The 15,966-nt window shown below is 37.2% G+C and overlaps 1 protein-coding gene and 1 long non-coding RNA gene across 2 annotated transcripts; both read left to right on the top strand.

Moving 5' to 3' along the window:
- Positions 1-2,080: 2,080 nt before the first annotated feature.
- ND-B17.2 (NADH dehydrogenase (ubiquinone) B17.2 subunit) lies at positions 2,081-8,823 on the top strand. The gene is made up of 4 exons (XM_088265970.1): positions 2,081-2,259; positions 4,375-4,516; positions 6,466-6,522; positions 8,526-8,823. The coding sequence occupies exons 1-4, from the start codon at positions 2,165-2,167 to the stop codon at positions 8,658-8,660; spliced, it is 429 nt and encodes a 142-aa protein (XP_088122096.1). The 5' UTR covers positions 2,081-2,164; the 3' UTR covers positions 8,661-8,823.
- A 2,354-nt stretch (positions 8,824-11,177) lies between these two features.
- LOC148305885 (uncharacterized) lies at positions 11,178-13,960 on the top strand. The gene is made up of 3 exons (XR_015838089.1): positions 11,178-11,224; positions 12,169-12,196; positions 13,281-13,960. It is a non-coding gene; the product is annotated as an uncharacterized LOC148305885 (long non-coding RNA).
- The last annotated feature ends 2,006 nt before the right edge of the window (positions 13,961-15,966 follow it).

Below are 15,966 nucleotides of genomic sequence, written 5' to 3'. Positions count from 1 at the left end.
CACTATGCTCTTTCTGTCTCTTCATTGTCAATAATAATATTATTTCAAACTTTCAAGGAATCGAACACAGATCCCTGGCATTAGCTATAGCCAAACGCGCTAATTACGACACAATAAGAGCTGTCAGACAGGTATCATGTGGCTTACGATCAAGATAACGCCATATTGTTTGATCCAATCACTAAACAATTGGCCGCAGTAAGGGACAAAATGGAATGAGTCATATCCAAATAATTTTATTACGTGTCCTTATTTTTCATATTTTTTAATCAAATATTTTTATTACAAAAGTTGAACATACATGTCGTATTACAAAAAATATGTACAAAAAAACTTGAAAAATAATAAGCAGATGTTTTGGTGTGACCAGTAGAAATAATTATATGAATTGCCAGTATTAAAAATAAATAAAGTAGGTCCCAAAACTTACACTAACATACTGAACAACGATTTTTGTTGGGAAAAAAATGTTAAGCATTTTTTAAATTTCTGGATAGTTAAAAGCTTTCTCTTATTACATTTTTTTAAATATGGCAGAGGGGTTGTGAAATTTGAAAACATAAAAACCTTTACGCTCTTTCATTTATTATGAAAGATGTAAAAAGTATGAGCATTACATGGCTTACAACCTGACATTTGTCTGGTTAAAGAAATAATACACTTGTGTAACGTAACACAATAATACACTTGTGTAACGGTCACCATTCTCCCCGTTATTAAACATCCAACTCTAATGTATAGAAGTGAAACATGGAGTTGGCAAACAAAGGATGAAAGTAGACTGAATGCAGTTGAAATGCGATCTCTCAGAAGAATGTGCGACAAAACGACGCATGATAGATGTGCGAATGGTGAAATAAGGAAGGAATGCAAAGCTGAGATAAGCATTATCGATGAAATTAAGAAAGGTGTGTTGAGATGGTTTGGACATGTAGAATGAATGAGTCAGGAAAGAACGGTAAAACAAATTTATGAGGCGAATGTTAGTGGGAAAAGAAGTAGAGGAAGACCGAGAAAAACATGGCACGATCAGGTATGCCAAATACTTGAAAGTTGTCAGGTTAGGAGTCGTAACAATCGGCGGGTATGTATGAGGAGATGCATGAACGTGGAAGAGGCGAAGAATGTTTGCAAGGACAGAGTGGTGTGGCGCTCTATTCTCTCTGCCTACCCCTGTGGGGAAGCGGCGTGATGGTTAGTTAGTTAGTTAGTGTATATATTGTATGTATGCAATGGTCTTACATCCTTCCGCATATCAGTAAGGTTTTCGATACATTTGCAAATAATGCGCCATAGGTTGAGCGATTAGTGAAATATTTATTGGGCTTATTCGTTTAGAAATGCCTAGTTGTAACCCCTAGAATGCTCAGACTTCCGTCTTCTTTCATAAAAAAGGGAAGAACGATACATGTTTCATATCAAGTTGAGAACCCTTTATAATTAACATCCCGTCAAACGGCTGAATAATCCAGTGACCAATAAAATAAATAACATTGAAAATAATTTTTCCATTTTTATGAAAAAGATGTATTTCTGTTTACAGTGTTTTAATTTTGGAATATAACACTAATGTATGGAAGCGAAACATGGAATTGGCAAAGGAAGGATGAAAGCAGAGTGAACGCTGTTGAAATGCGCTCCCTCAGACGAATGTGTGGAAAATCATTGTATGACAGAATTAAAAACGACGATATAAAAAAGGAATGTAAGGCTGAACGAGGAATAATTGAAAAGATTAGGAAGAGTTCTTTGCGGTGGTATGGACATGTGGAGCGAATTGATAACGAGAGAATGATTAAGAAAATATATGTGGCGAATGTTTGAGGGAAAACAGAACGTGGACGACCGAAAAAGACTTGGCACGATCAGATCAATCAGAACCTAAAATCTGGCGGTGTCAAAAGTATGCGTAATCGGAGGGCATGTATGACTAGATGTATGGATGTGAAGGAGGCGAGGAGTGTATGTCAGGACAGAAGAGTGTGGCGTTCCATCCTCCCTGCGGGGAAACGGCGTGATGGTAGTAGTAGTAGTAGTAGTTTAATTTTCATCATTTTATCCGCAATTTTTTTCTACTGGCAATACTAAATTTTACTGTCAAATTTCGTTCTGCTTCGGACGAATATTTCTTCTCGTAGAGGATATAGAAGTCCAAATATTGAAAATGGCTAAATATTTAGCCCTAGATAAAGTGGCCCGGTTGTTCACTATAATAAGGCAGAACGGTGGAATTAGAGCTTCTCTGTATAAACTTTATAGGTTAGTATTTTTGCCCATTATATAATTTTGCGTCTCGTTGACGTTTTGTGGTTCACGCTATTGCGTCCAGATATTTGGATGTGAAATGGTTTGTTTTAACCCTAGATAACTAAACATTCGTCCACGCGACAAGTGGGTGCAAGTCAAGTGCACTTAGTTCCCTGCACCCCGCACCCGCCAGGCTTTGTTTACGAAATACTGATTTATTGTCAAATATCTCTTACATTCATTCCTAATAAACCAAACTTAAGTACCATGTAACCAGTTACTATTTTTAATAAATACTTTTGGTGATTTTCACTTTTTAATTGCGTAGTCCGCCTGACGAATGTTTAGTTACTATGTGTCTACAAATATAGTTTAATTTATTATTAGATTAAAACCAATATTTTTAGCTTTTCCACTTTTTTATTTGACCAGCGACCGCGTTTCGTCGTTACCGACATCATCAGACTGGTCTGATGATGTCAGTAACGACGAAACCCGGTCGCTGGTCAAATAAAAAGTGGAAAAGCTAAAAATATTGGTTTTAATCTAATAATAAATTAAAAATGCAATTCCATCACGAAGTGTCAGTGGATAATATAAATCTATTAAATATAGTTTAGTTGTCATGGGTTAATGGTTAGCACATTTAGCTACCGTGCTGGTGGAATAGGGTTCGATTCCCAGGGGGGATGTAAATGAATATGAGTCATTTTTCAATTTTTTATTTATCTCATATTACCCTAAGCCAGAGGTCGGCAGGAGCGGCTCTTTGCCCCCTATCTGCAAAAACAGTACAAGACAGAATTTCCTTTTTTTTCTAAAGTAACAGAGCAGCGAGTCTTAGATATTAAGCTAGTTACCGCAATATCAATTGCAACTGGGTAATATTGAATTTCGTCCGCCTCCGTAGTGTAATGGTCAGCACGCTCGGCTACCGTTCTGGAGGTCCCGGGTTCGATTCCCAAGGGGGGTAAAAAAAATATAAGAGATTTTTTCACTGTCATATTTATTCAATATTACCCTGGACTGGTACCTGAAGCGGAGGACTGATCACCTTTCCTTCATGTGTAAACGATCAAGATAACACTGCGTTTATATGACACAGTGCCCTATGCACCATTGGGGTGCGGTTAAGGGTTTTATTATTAATATTGAATAAATAAGTGAAAAAATCACGTATATTTATTTGACTCCCCCTGGGAATCGAACCCAGAACGGTAGCTGAGCGTGCTGACCATTACACTACGGAGGGGGACTAACCATCGACCTGTCTGATAAATAAAAAAACGATAAAATGCTAAAATCCCCGCATTTTCCCCACATAGTGCCACTGTCTGATAAATTAATTAATAATAATAATGAAACCCTTATCCGCACCCCAATGGTGCATAGGGCACTGCGTCATATAAACGCAGTGTTATCTTGATAGTTTACACATGAAGGAAAGGTGATCAGCCCTCCGCTTCAGGTACCAGTCAAGGGTAATATTTAATAAATATGACAGTGAAAAAATCACTTATATTTATTTTACCCCCCTTGGGAATCGAACCCGGGACCTCCAGAACGGTAGCCGAGCGTGCTGACCATTACACTACGGAGGCGGACAAAAATAATAGGCGGATAAATTAATTAATGAAACAATGTTAAAATCGCCGCATTTTCCTCACATAGTGCCAATCCCCACAAATTTTGTGAATTCCCCACAAGGCAAACACATAGAAGAATGTGTCAAGGTCGTGTGATTTTTTTTTTAGATGGGAATTGCATTAATTATTTACCTTGCTTTTTATGTACAAGGTTTATAGATCATTCAGTAGATTTTTGTTATTTGTAACTAATTAAATATGTTTTTATTTGAATCTGTGTTGGGAACAGGAGGGATAATCTAGTGTGGGCCAGTCGGGAACTTGTCAGCATTTGCTCATTGCTGGGAGGAAACCACGTTGCACTCCTCAGGAGAAGGCGGACTGTTGACTGTCATCAGCAGACCTCCCGTTCCACTAGAAGAGGGTTGGGCATTTTGTGTCCTAGCTTGGTTTATGTTACCAATGTCCACTATTTTTATCATACAAGGTCGTGTGATATTGCCCGTCCTCGGAGTTGTCCCTAATTAGCGTATGATTCCAGACAGGACGACTTGAAGGAAGGCGTGCTGGTCGGGGAGGACAAGTACGGGAACAAGTACTTTGAGAACCCGAGGTACTTTGTGTCCAGGAACCGGTGGGTGGAGTACGCCCCCAAATATGGCATGAGTTACGACGGAAGTCAGGTAGGTTCCATTATCGAATTCCATTGAACAACGCTGTATATGCAGCATCAAACAGGTTAACCCAGGGGTTAATAATAATAATAATAATTTGGATGATTTATAAAGAGCCATTTTCGTAAAAAAACTACCTCAAGGGCGCTTATACAGGTATGGATTATGATATGAAAATGATAATGAAAGAAAATTTAAAAAATATATTAATGAAAAACGTCATCAATCAGCTGAGTCTGAGGCAGGAAAGTGGAGCCGCCGTATTGTTGCGCTTTCTTGTCGGTCTTCTCGGTCTTCTTGGGCTGGAGCGTGGCCAAGATGTTGGACAGGACGCCTCACTGTGTAATGGTAATGCCGGAGATCAGCTTGTTAAGGTCCCGTCATTGTGGATATTCAACTGCAGATGGCGGAGGTAATGCTGGTCTTCTTGTTGTCACTGGAGATATTGATGGGCGTTTTCAACACCTCGGCAGCTAGGTACTCCATGACGGCGGCAAGGTACGTGGGCGCACAAGCCCCAACTTTCTCAACGTAGTAGATGCGAGTGTTCCCAAAGTGTGCGCCGTGGCACCCTGGTGCGCAGAAAGTAATGAGGGGCGCCGTGAGTCAATCCTGTATCGTTATCTGAAACCACAAATATTCGCTTTTTTGCTGTTCTCTGTTTCAATTCTGAATTCTTATAAATATAATTAAACTCAATTTCATATTGTGGATATTTTAATTTTTGTGCCTATCTACCCAACTACTATTATTGTAGGTACCTCTTCTACAGGGTCTTACATCAGGGTAATATATACAGGGTCTTTCATTAAAGGCTTCCCATCTTCAAATTTGAATAAAACAAAGTGTTATAAAAAAATATTCATTTGAAAGGCCCCTCAATGGTGATATGTATGGAATATAACACCGTTCAAATGTCAACTATAAAGTAGAGTGCCGTGACAAAATACTATATTTGTGAGTGCGCCGCGGGCTGAAAAAGATTGGGAACCCCTGGGTCAACCAGTCCCTTACGGTGCTAAAAACTGCTGCGTACACCGGTGATATGTATTTCGTACATATTATTGTAACGGTATATACACGGGTCTACCAAACAATAAAATGACTCGACTGCAATCAGTGTTAAACGCAGCAGCGAGACTAATTTTTGGAATTTCTAAATTCAGTCACATCACCCCACTACTTCACAAACTCCACTGGTTACGCTTTCCCGAAAGGGTTGAGTTTAAACTCTGCCTACTCATGTATAAATCAATACACAATATGGGTCCAGAGTATCTTAAGGAGCTGTGTATTCCAGATGAATTGGTTGATAGACGTCTCACGCTTCCATCGGCTACAACATCTGCAATGGGCAAAGTGATCGTGCCTTTGCTGTTGCAGGACCGACGGCGTGGAATGCTCTTCCAACAATGGTTAGAAATAGTGAGAGTGAGATGATCTTTAGAAAAAGACTAAAAACACATTTGTTTGCTAAATCATTTCCACCATAATACTTTCCCCAATTCATTCACAGTGAAGCGCCCTTGAGGTATTTTTTTTACGAAAATGGCGCTATATAAGTTATCCAAATTTATTGTTATTATTACCATATGAAAATGTGGTTTAAATACAGGAAAAATATGAATATTCCCAAATGTTCCTTTTATTGACCATAGTTGAAGTAGAAATGTGACAATTTTGTAACGTTTGCTCCGGTAATTATCTGAAATAAAGGGGAAAAAACATCGCAAGGATCCACAATAGCTAGCGTAGCGACATGAACGCCGCGTAAGACGATCTGCGCAATACTGGCGGAGTAAACGTACCTGTTACGGCATGCGCACATACTTACAAAGCACGCCACACGCGCACACCGTTACACTACGCTGACCATAACACTACGGAGGCGGATTCATAGTTTATTACAATAGGTCCCTTTAAAAACAATAACAAAGTTTAAATTATATTTTTTTCAGATTCCCGCAGAATGGTTTGGTTGGATGCACTACAAGACTGACCTCCCCCCTCATCAGGTATATTGAGTATTGGATTATTATTAATAAATCGTCCGCCTCCGTAGTGTAATGGTCAGCACGCTCGGCTACCGTTCTGGAGGTCCCGGGTTCGATTCCCAAGGGGGGTAAAATAAATATACGTGATTTTTTCAGTGTCATATTTATTCAATATTACCATGGACTGGTACCTGAAGCGGAGGGCAGATCACCTTTCCTTCATGTGTAAATGATCAAGATAACACTGCGTTTATATGACGCAGTGCCCTATGCACCATTGGGGTGCGGATAAGGGTTTTATTATTATTATTATTATTAATATTTATTTATGTGAAAAAAAACACTTTGAACTTGAGATCTCTGGCGCAGTAGCCAAACACAGTAACCGCCGCACAGTGAAAAGACGAATATAACACTCGGTTTGAGATTAAGACTCAGTTTATGGCTAAAACTTAGTTTTAGGCTAAGACTCTGTTTTAGGTGACAATGATCATTGAATTCAAATATAATAATAATAATAAAACCGTTATCCGCACCCCAATGGTGCATAGGGCACTGCGTCATATAAACGCAGTGTTATCTTGATCGTTTACACATGAAGGAAAGGTGATCAGCCCTCCGCTTCAGGTACCAGTCCAGGGCAATATTGAATAAATATGACAGTGAAAAAATCACTTATATTTATTTTACCCCCCTTGGGAATCGAACCCGGGACCTCCAGAACGGTAGCCGAGCGCGCTGACCATTACACTACGGAGGCGGACAATTCAAATATGCATTTACATAATTAATATTTGAAGCATTAACTTTGTAATTTTAAATTTTATAATCAAAATGTAGCTTTGTTTTAAAATCACTTTAAATATTTTATTATAACTTAATTATAATGTCTACCAGTTTCGAAGCTAACCGCTTCTTTATCAAGACTGATTAATACTATTATTATTGTTATTTTTTGACATCTTATCAAAGATGAAGAAGAATATGGAAGTCTGGGCATTTACGGGGCTGACGACCGTCATAGGCTGGTTTAAGTGATCACTTTACACATGTGTAACATTCACCAATTATACCCATTATTGACAACCACACTACTCAAATTCTTGGAAGTTCTATATATATATATATATATAGAACTTCCAAGAATTTGAGTAGTGTGGTTGTCAATAATGGGTATAATTGGTGAATGTTACACATGAACCAATTTAGCAATTTTTATAATTTAGAGTTCTACGTTTGAAAGAGGAAGATACTTAGATCTGTTTTTTTAATAAATAATTTTAGCAAAATTTGAAATTGAAACAAGCTAAGGTAATTAACGTCTAACATATCGTGGTCGTACAGGAGAAAGTGACCAACTACCAAAATGTAAAATGTTCAGGAGGGCCATTTAAGTCACCTTTGCTTGGCAAAAAAATAAACATCAATGCAGTTAGTCATTTTTACCAAGTCAATATATTATACTTACAAGTTTAAAATCCTTTGGGACGTTTTACAGGACAATATTAAGCTAGTAAGATATCAAATAGTCAATGATCAGTTTTGTAAAAAAAATACACTTGGTCACTTTCTCCTGTATGACTACGAAATAGTCTTTGTGGAATGAATTAACAGTTTTGGCGCTATGAAAAATGAGTGTCTTTGCGCGAGTCTGGATTTTCAAAAAGGGATTTCTAATAAATTATTCAATCTTTGATTTGTCCGCCTCCGTAGTGTAATGGTCAGCACGCTCGGCTACCGTTCTGGAGATCCCGGGTTCGATTCCCAAGGGGGGTAAAATAAATATAAGTGATTTTTTCACTGTCATATTTATTCAATATTACCCTGGACTGGGTACCTGAAGCGGAGGGCTGATCACCTTTCCTTCATGTGTAAACCATCAAGATAACACTGCGTTTATATGACGCAGTGCCCTATGCACCATTGGGGTGCGGATAAGGGTTTTATTATTATTACATATTATTGATTCCAGATTTTCATCTCCTTTTCCCTACTGTTATTAAAATGTATTTTGTTGTATTCAGGATGGTTCCCGACCCAAATACAAGTGGATGGCCGATCACACGGAGAATTTGTCAGGATCTACCGGGCAGTACGTCCCCTATAGCACCACAAAGCCGCAAGTGGAGCCGTGGGTTCCGGGGAAAAAGAGATCTTAACTTTCAAGGACCCAAGACCTATTGTCGCTTCATAACGATTCAACACTTACAAGAAAATGCTAGCCATAATAATGCTATAGAAATGACAAAAAAATAGTTTAATTTATTAGATATTCCCATTCTGTAGTTTTATTTTGTGTAAATAAATTATATGCAAATTGTTTCTTGATTTTTTATTATGTGTATAATATCTGTCACTATGTTTTTATTATAAGGTCAAGGGATCTTGTATCTCTTATGTCACTGTGACCATATCGCTCACTCCTTTCAACAACGTCATACATAAAAAATCGTCATTTCTCAGTTGTGTATGTTTTCGGAATGCCCAGGAAATGTACTATATCCCAGCAAAAGCGGCATATTTTTAACTTGATATTTACCCGCTACAGGGCGGAAAGTGTTGTTTTTGCATTTTGAAGAAAAGGTATTGTTTAATTATTTTTTTAAATATACCAAATATTTTTCAAATGGAGAAAAAACCTTCAGGTTTTACCTAAAAAGATCTGTTGCACAGTAAAATGTTCAATAAGTGGCTTGATATTTATTTTTAATACATTTTATTTTACTTTTAAACTTTAGCAATGATCTCCTGAAAAATCAAGTTTTTTGATAATATGACGTTGTTGAAAGGAGTGAGCAATATTAGGTCCATCATAACCTCCCTCTGTGTCATAGCTCACTCTCAAGACCTACATGTGTCATGCAGCTCACGACCTGTCTTGGTGGTAGGAGCTTCACCTTCTCGGAGTCCAGTAGTGGTCATCTGAGGATGTGACTTTGTTTGCGAGCGAGTGCGTCACAGTTATAGGGAATGTGGATTGGTGTTTCGTTATCCTCCATATAAAATCTGCAGACTGGGGAGTCATGTAGTCGCGAGAATTGCCTAGAATTTTCACTCATGAATTACATGAAACTATGGTAACTTTCAACATAAAGAGTAAATCCTACTCACGAGTAGGTATAGGCTATGAAACTTATAAAGTTGAAGCATGAGTAGGGACATGATAAACGGTGTTGCATAAGCCGTAGCTAGATTTCAGAGACACTTGGACATAAGGTAATTTTAAAAAAAAGTCACGTAGTCCAATTTTTGACATGAGTTTCCTCAGTCTGCAGTGTTCTGTCAAGATCTGTCTATAGTGCAGAGGTTAGCGCATTTGGCGTTTAATCTCGCCGCGGGTTCCATTCCCAAGGTGTTCTAATAGACATAAGGACCTTCTACGTGGACTGTCTAGACACGGGTGAGTGAGTGAGTGAGAAAGGTAACGCTGTCTCTGTTTGGTACCTGCCTGAACTGCTCCATGGAACCCTTGCTACTACGTCACCTCTCCGATGACTATTGGCAACCTTAAATACCTTATTATTTTTTTGACATCTTAACATAGATGAAGAAGAATTTAGAAGTCTGGGCACTTACAGGGCTTACGACCGTCATAGGCTGCTTTAAGTGATCACTTTACACACATGTAACATTCACCACACTACTCAAATTCTTGGAAGTTCTACATATAAAATATGATGGAATTTTGAAATATTGTACAAGAATCACTAGTGACATCTATTGGTGAGACAAAGAAGCTTTTTTATTGAGGAGAAACTCTTATATTTGTATGTGAGGTCCGAATCCTGGATTATAATCTCATACATGAGAAACGCCAAAAAATATCTTCTACATTTTATTATTTTAGCTTATAATTTGACCAGTAATTTATTAACAACATTTTGAGTGTATCCAAATAATTGTTTACAAATCTAATAATTAAAAAAAAATTACATGATAAATAACTCCTATAAATAATTATTGTAGATAAGATAATCCAAATTTGTGAACAAGTATTTGGACACACATTAAAAAAATTCTTGAATGCCTTAACTATGCCAGCTCCCATTCATACGCAAGCGCAAGTGGCAGACCTTTCTTACCAAGTCCCGTTCGAATTGTGCTAGTCTGGAAGTTGGAAGTTGACCATCCACAATAACACAATAACTCATCAAACTGCTCTCCGGCGTGACCACCGCTGAGGGAGGCGTTCTGCTCAACATCTTGACCATTCTCCAGTCCATGAGGATCAAGAGGAAGGCGTTACAATTTGTCGGCTCATCTTCTTTTTCCTGAAAAAAAGAGGTGATGGACTTTGGTCCATTCAGCGTCCTGTGGCCGATTGACGACGTTTTATTTTTATCTATCATTACCATCATCATCCTATTATAATCAAGTTTTTATAAGGGCGCTTGAGGTTGTATTTTTTTTATCGACATAGAATGGGAGGGGCTGAGGGGACTGAGTTGGTCGTCACTTCTGTTTACCTGAAGCAAATACTGACTGATGCGATAATTAAATCAATATTAATTTCACCGCCAGGTCATCACTCTGGTTACTGTCGAATGCCAAAGTGGGATGCGGTAGAGTAGATCAAATATTTCCTTAGCCAAGGGTTCAAATAAAATGTAAGGTAGGTACTTAGCTACCAGGTAACCAATGACACTATATTGTCTATGTAAAGATATTCGTGAAGTATAATTGTCTATGCCTTTTCGCTCTTCTCGACGGCTCGTGCATATAGGCAGGGGGGGTCGACTCGTAAACGTCAGATTGTTCAAAAAACGACCAGAAATGACGAGACACACTAATACACTAACAAAAACACCAAAACGGGAACGAAAAATAAGAGATGCTAACAAGTTGTTCAAATATTTCAAATAAATATACACAAACTATGGTTATAGACAATTATCGATAGAAAAATAGAAATCCGTATATGAAGAACTTGGTAATATTGAGTATTATGCCAAAGTTAAAGTTAAATTTTGCGTATGAAAGTGTAGTTTTTCTTACTTGACACAACACTCCCTTGAACTTCTGCAGCAAATGCAAAAAATTTAAAAACGCCTAGCCAGACTTCCAAAACGCCCACAAAGGGGCGCTGGCACCCCCGTTAAGAAACATAACTTCAGAAAGTGGTGGGCACTCCTTCCGCCCTTTTAAAATATTGTATTTTCTAGAATTTTAAATTTAATATAGTAATTTGAAAATTCTATCGTTTTAATTTTTGTTAAAAAGCCTTATATTTATACATAGTTTGAGATAATAGTTTCAAAAAAGTTACCATTGCCATTTACCATTGTAAGGCTGAGTTGAGTAACCATTATTAATCGCCTGAACTCTTTTTATAAATGTCGCGTTTTAGCCGTGACCTTTCTATTTTTGTTTACACTGAAATAAATAAATTTAGATAGCGAAATATCTTCTTTGTAATATTAATATTATAATTTTGAAAATATGTAATACAACAAATTTCAATATAAATACCATTTAACCTGAAAAATGAATGATAAATATTTCGGCGGGTGGATTTGACATTCAGCCGCGGCGAAGTCACGCCCAGCCGGGAGCTTAGTACTTCTAGCCGTTTACGTCACTTCCGGCCGCTGGCGAATATCACTTCCAGCCATAAAAAATCGAGGCAGTTGGCGGTCTTTATATAAATTAGTTAGTCTGTGCATATAGGTTAGTTTCTGGCTCGTGCTTCCCGCAGGTAATTTTTCTATTAATTATAATTTTAGGAAAAGTTAATAAAAATACTAATGTATTTCATCAAACTATTGGTTATCTGGGTAATTATGAAATTATTATTAGTGAGAATATTGGATCTCAATCGTTTCCTATCGATATGGTAGTCTCTGTAGTCTAGTTGTAAAAAGTATACTGATGGAGCAAATTGTGTTCGCCTCGGTAGTGTAGGAAATAAAAACAATATTTGGCGTTGTTTCTTCTTAGCATCCCGTATTAGGGAACAAATTGCATTTACATTTTTTAACTATTTGTTAGATTTAAGCACTAGAAATATTGTATTGCGCCATCTATGGGCGTCGGATGTAAGCAAGCAGAAGGTGATCTACGACAGTGGTCGGTCGGTTTGGACACGCGTGGATATTGTTATTGAATAAACTCTATTGAATACTTCATTTTTAATTAATGTTTTACTTAGTAAATACTTAATCTTTGTTCTCTTTGCATCCTTTCCCATTCCAGACGACACTATTTGACTAGTTGGGTAATATATCCAACATAAAACAAGGTTTGTTGGATATAATTCTACATTTATTTATGTATATGTTAATACGTGACGCGTTTCGTCTTCTTAGGACATTATCAAACAATCTGTTTGCATGTTTGATAATGAGAGTGTTTGATAATGTCCTAAGAAGACGAAACGCGTCACATATTAACATATACATAAATAAATGTAGAATTCAATCCAATAAACCTTGTTTTATTTTGGATATATTACCCAACAATTCAATATAGAATTCTACCAACTGTCATTGTAAATACAGTTACAATAAACTATTTGACTACTATGTCCGTCTCGGCTACCGTCCTGGAGGTCCCGGGTTCGATTCCCAGGGAGGTCAAATAAATATAAGTGATTTTTTCACTCAATTATTTATTCCATACTACCCTGGACTGGTACCTGAAGCGGAAGGCTGATCACCTTTCCTTCATGTGTTAACGATCAAGATAACACCGTGATTATATGATGCAGTGCCCTATGCACCATTGGGGTGCGGATAAGGGTTTTAATAATGTATAATATTTTAAAGTGATTTTATTTACAGGACACACAAATATTTTTCTTGGCGAAACTCGACCAGAAGATTGAAATAGAAAAATATGAGGTCCCCTTCAACGCGTGTCAACGCTGATCCGGGAGATGTAGAAGGGGATACTCTCGTACGTTCTGCTGTGGAAGGGGCAACTCTCGAGAGTGACTATAATTTACGGCGGTGTTATGTCGACCGGCACTCCAGAATAATCCGAGGGAAACCGGAAAGTTATGAGGACACTCTGCATACTAGAGATTACGTAGGCAAGGAGCTAGCCATGCCAAGAACTAGAACTGATCTACGTTATAAAAAAATATCAAGCGAAGTCACAATCTTAACTGAGATAGATATAAATCATAGACGTTAAACAAGAGTGTGCGGAATTGTCGAGCAGAATTGAAACTGGTTCTAGTAAGCACCTCTTGTTAGCCTCCTTAGTTTAATAGTTAGCACGTTTAGCTACCGTGCTGGTGGAATAGGGTTCGATTTCCAGGGGGGATTTAAAAAAACATGAATGATTTTTCACACTTATATTTATTTAATACACGGTGATCGCCACACGGTAGCTCGCAGGGGCTTTTTTAATGACTCGCGTAGGATATTAAATTTGCCTAGTAAATTGTATTTGGATTTTTTTTAATCACACCTTTTTTCAATTATTGTTGTGTTTGTAAATAAATATTTGAAGTACGCATTTTACGTTTTATTTATAATCTGATGCTCTAATTTTGTAGTCATACAGGAGAAAGTAATCAAGTGCATTTTTTACAGAAACGTGATCATTGACTATTTGATATCTTACTAGCTTAATATTGCCCTGAAAAAATCCCAAATGATTTTTAACTTGGCAGTATAATATATTGACTCTTCCACAAATACGATCCTTCTTTATACTTTTTATTGAATGTTACACGTGTGTAAAGATGTATATATATCGTAGTCATACAGGAGAAAGTGACTAAGTGCATTTAGTTTAATATTGCCCTGAAAAAAATCTCAAAGGAATTTAAACTTGTAAGTATAATATATTGACTTGGTAAAAATGACTAACTGCATTGCTGTTTATTTTGTCAGCAAGCAAAAGTAGCTTAAATGGGCCCCCTGAACATTTTACGTTTTGTTAGTTGGTCACATTCTCCTGTACGACTACAATTTATTTAAACTTATAAAAATATAAAATGTATGGTACGATATGAACTGATGATAAAAAAAACTATAAAGAGGGAATTAGTATTGGTAGCCCACAAGACAAGTTCAATTTTTGAAAGTAGCTCACATCCTTTGAGTTTGGAGACCACTGCCCTAGACTGATACCTGAAGCGCATAAGTGATCACCTTGCCTTCATGTAAATAACAATCAAAATAACACTGCGTCAACAGAATGCAGTTCCCTATGCATGATTGGGTGTGGAAAAGGCTAACCTTCTAAAAGAACCTTATGAAACATAAAACCCTGGCCATATGTATTAGGCACCCCCTTCATAATTGGTTTGTCTTTGAATACTGCGTCTCTTGCAATCCTCTTGGATTGTATAGTATTTTGATTGATGTTACCTACCACTTCCTACCTGCCATCCCGACCTACGACAAATCGCTCATTCCTTTCAAGAATGTCGTAAATCAAAAATCGTCAATTTTCAGTAGTGCATGTTTTCGGAATGCGCAGAAAATGTACTATATCTCAGCAAAAGAGGCATATTTTAAAATTAATACTGACCCGCTACAGGGCAGAAAGTGTTGTTTTTGCATTTTGAAGAAAAGGTATTGTTTAATTATTTTTTTAAGTATACTAAATATTTTTCAAATGGAGAAAAAACCTGACATAGAAAGGAGAGTGAATGCTGGGAACAGAGTGAATGGTGCACTAAAATCAGTTTTAGCAAATAAAAATCTATCAGCGGAAGCTAAACTGGCAGTACACAATGAAGTTCTGGTTCCAACCCTTATGTATGGAAGCGAAGCATGGAGTTGGCAAAAAAAGGATGAAAGCAGACTGAATGCAGTCGAAATGCTATCCCTCAGACGAATGTGTGGCAAAACAATGTTTGATAGATATTCGAATGATGAAATAAGGAAAGAATGTAAGGCTGAGATAAGCATTATCGATAAAATTAAGAAAGGTGTGTTGAGATGGTTTGGACATGTGGAGCGTATGAGTGAAGAAAAAACGGTTTAACAAATTTATGAGGCGAATGTAGTTGGAAAAAGAAGCAGAGGACGACCGAGGAAAACTTGGCACAATCAGGTATGTCAAATACTTGAAAGCGGCCGGGTCAGGAGTCGTAATAATCGTCGGGTATGTATGACGAGATGCATGAATGTAGAAGAGGCAAAGAATGTTTGCAAAGACAGAGTGGTGTGGCGTTCGATTCTCTCTGCCTACCCCTGCGGAGAAGCGGCGTGATGGTTAGTTAGTTAGTGAGTTAGAAAATACCTTCAGGTTTTACCAAAAAAGATCTGTTGCACAATAAAAAGTTCAATGGCTTGATATTTATTTTTAATACATTGTATTATATTTTTAAACTTAAAAAACGTTTTCCTGTAAAATCTATTTTTATTTTATTTATGACGTTCTTAAAAGGATTGAGCGAATTAGGGGCGTGGTTAATTTAAAAACACTTTATTTACTACTTTCAAAGGTTGCTTAGTTATTATAATCAGTAAATAAGCGCGATTTTTTAAAATATTTTTCATTTAA

Source organism: Brachycentrus maculatus, unplaced genomic scaffold, assembly GCF_059751285.1.
Source record: "Brachycentrus maculatus isolate JH-2025_06_01 unplaced genomic scaffold, ASM5975128v1 h1tg000259l, whole genome shotgun sequence".
Taxonomy (NCBI): Eukaryota; Metazoa; Arthropoda; class Insecta; order Trichoptera; family Brachycentridae; genus Brachycentrus; species Brachycentrus maculatus.
The sequence above is the reverse complement of the archived record's forward strand: the minus strand, read 5'-3'. Positions and strand labels throughout refer to the sequence as shown.

Bases quoted from the DNA above. Each gene is read 5' to 3' on its own strand.
- ND-B17.2 (XM_088265970.1), top strand. From the start codon at position 2,165: ATGGCTAAATATTTAGCCCTAGATAAAGTGGCCCGGTTGTTCACTATA. The intron at 2,260-4,374 runs GTTAGTATTTTT...GTATGATTCCAG, and splicing joins TCTCTGTATAAACTTTATAG to ACAGGACGACTTGAAGGAAG. The intron at 4,517-6,465 runs GTAGGTTCCATT...TATTTTTTTCAG, and splicing joins TGAGTTACGACGGAAGTCAG to ATTCCCGCAGAATGGTTTGG.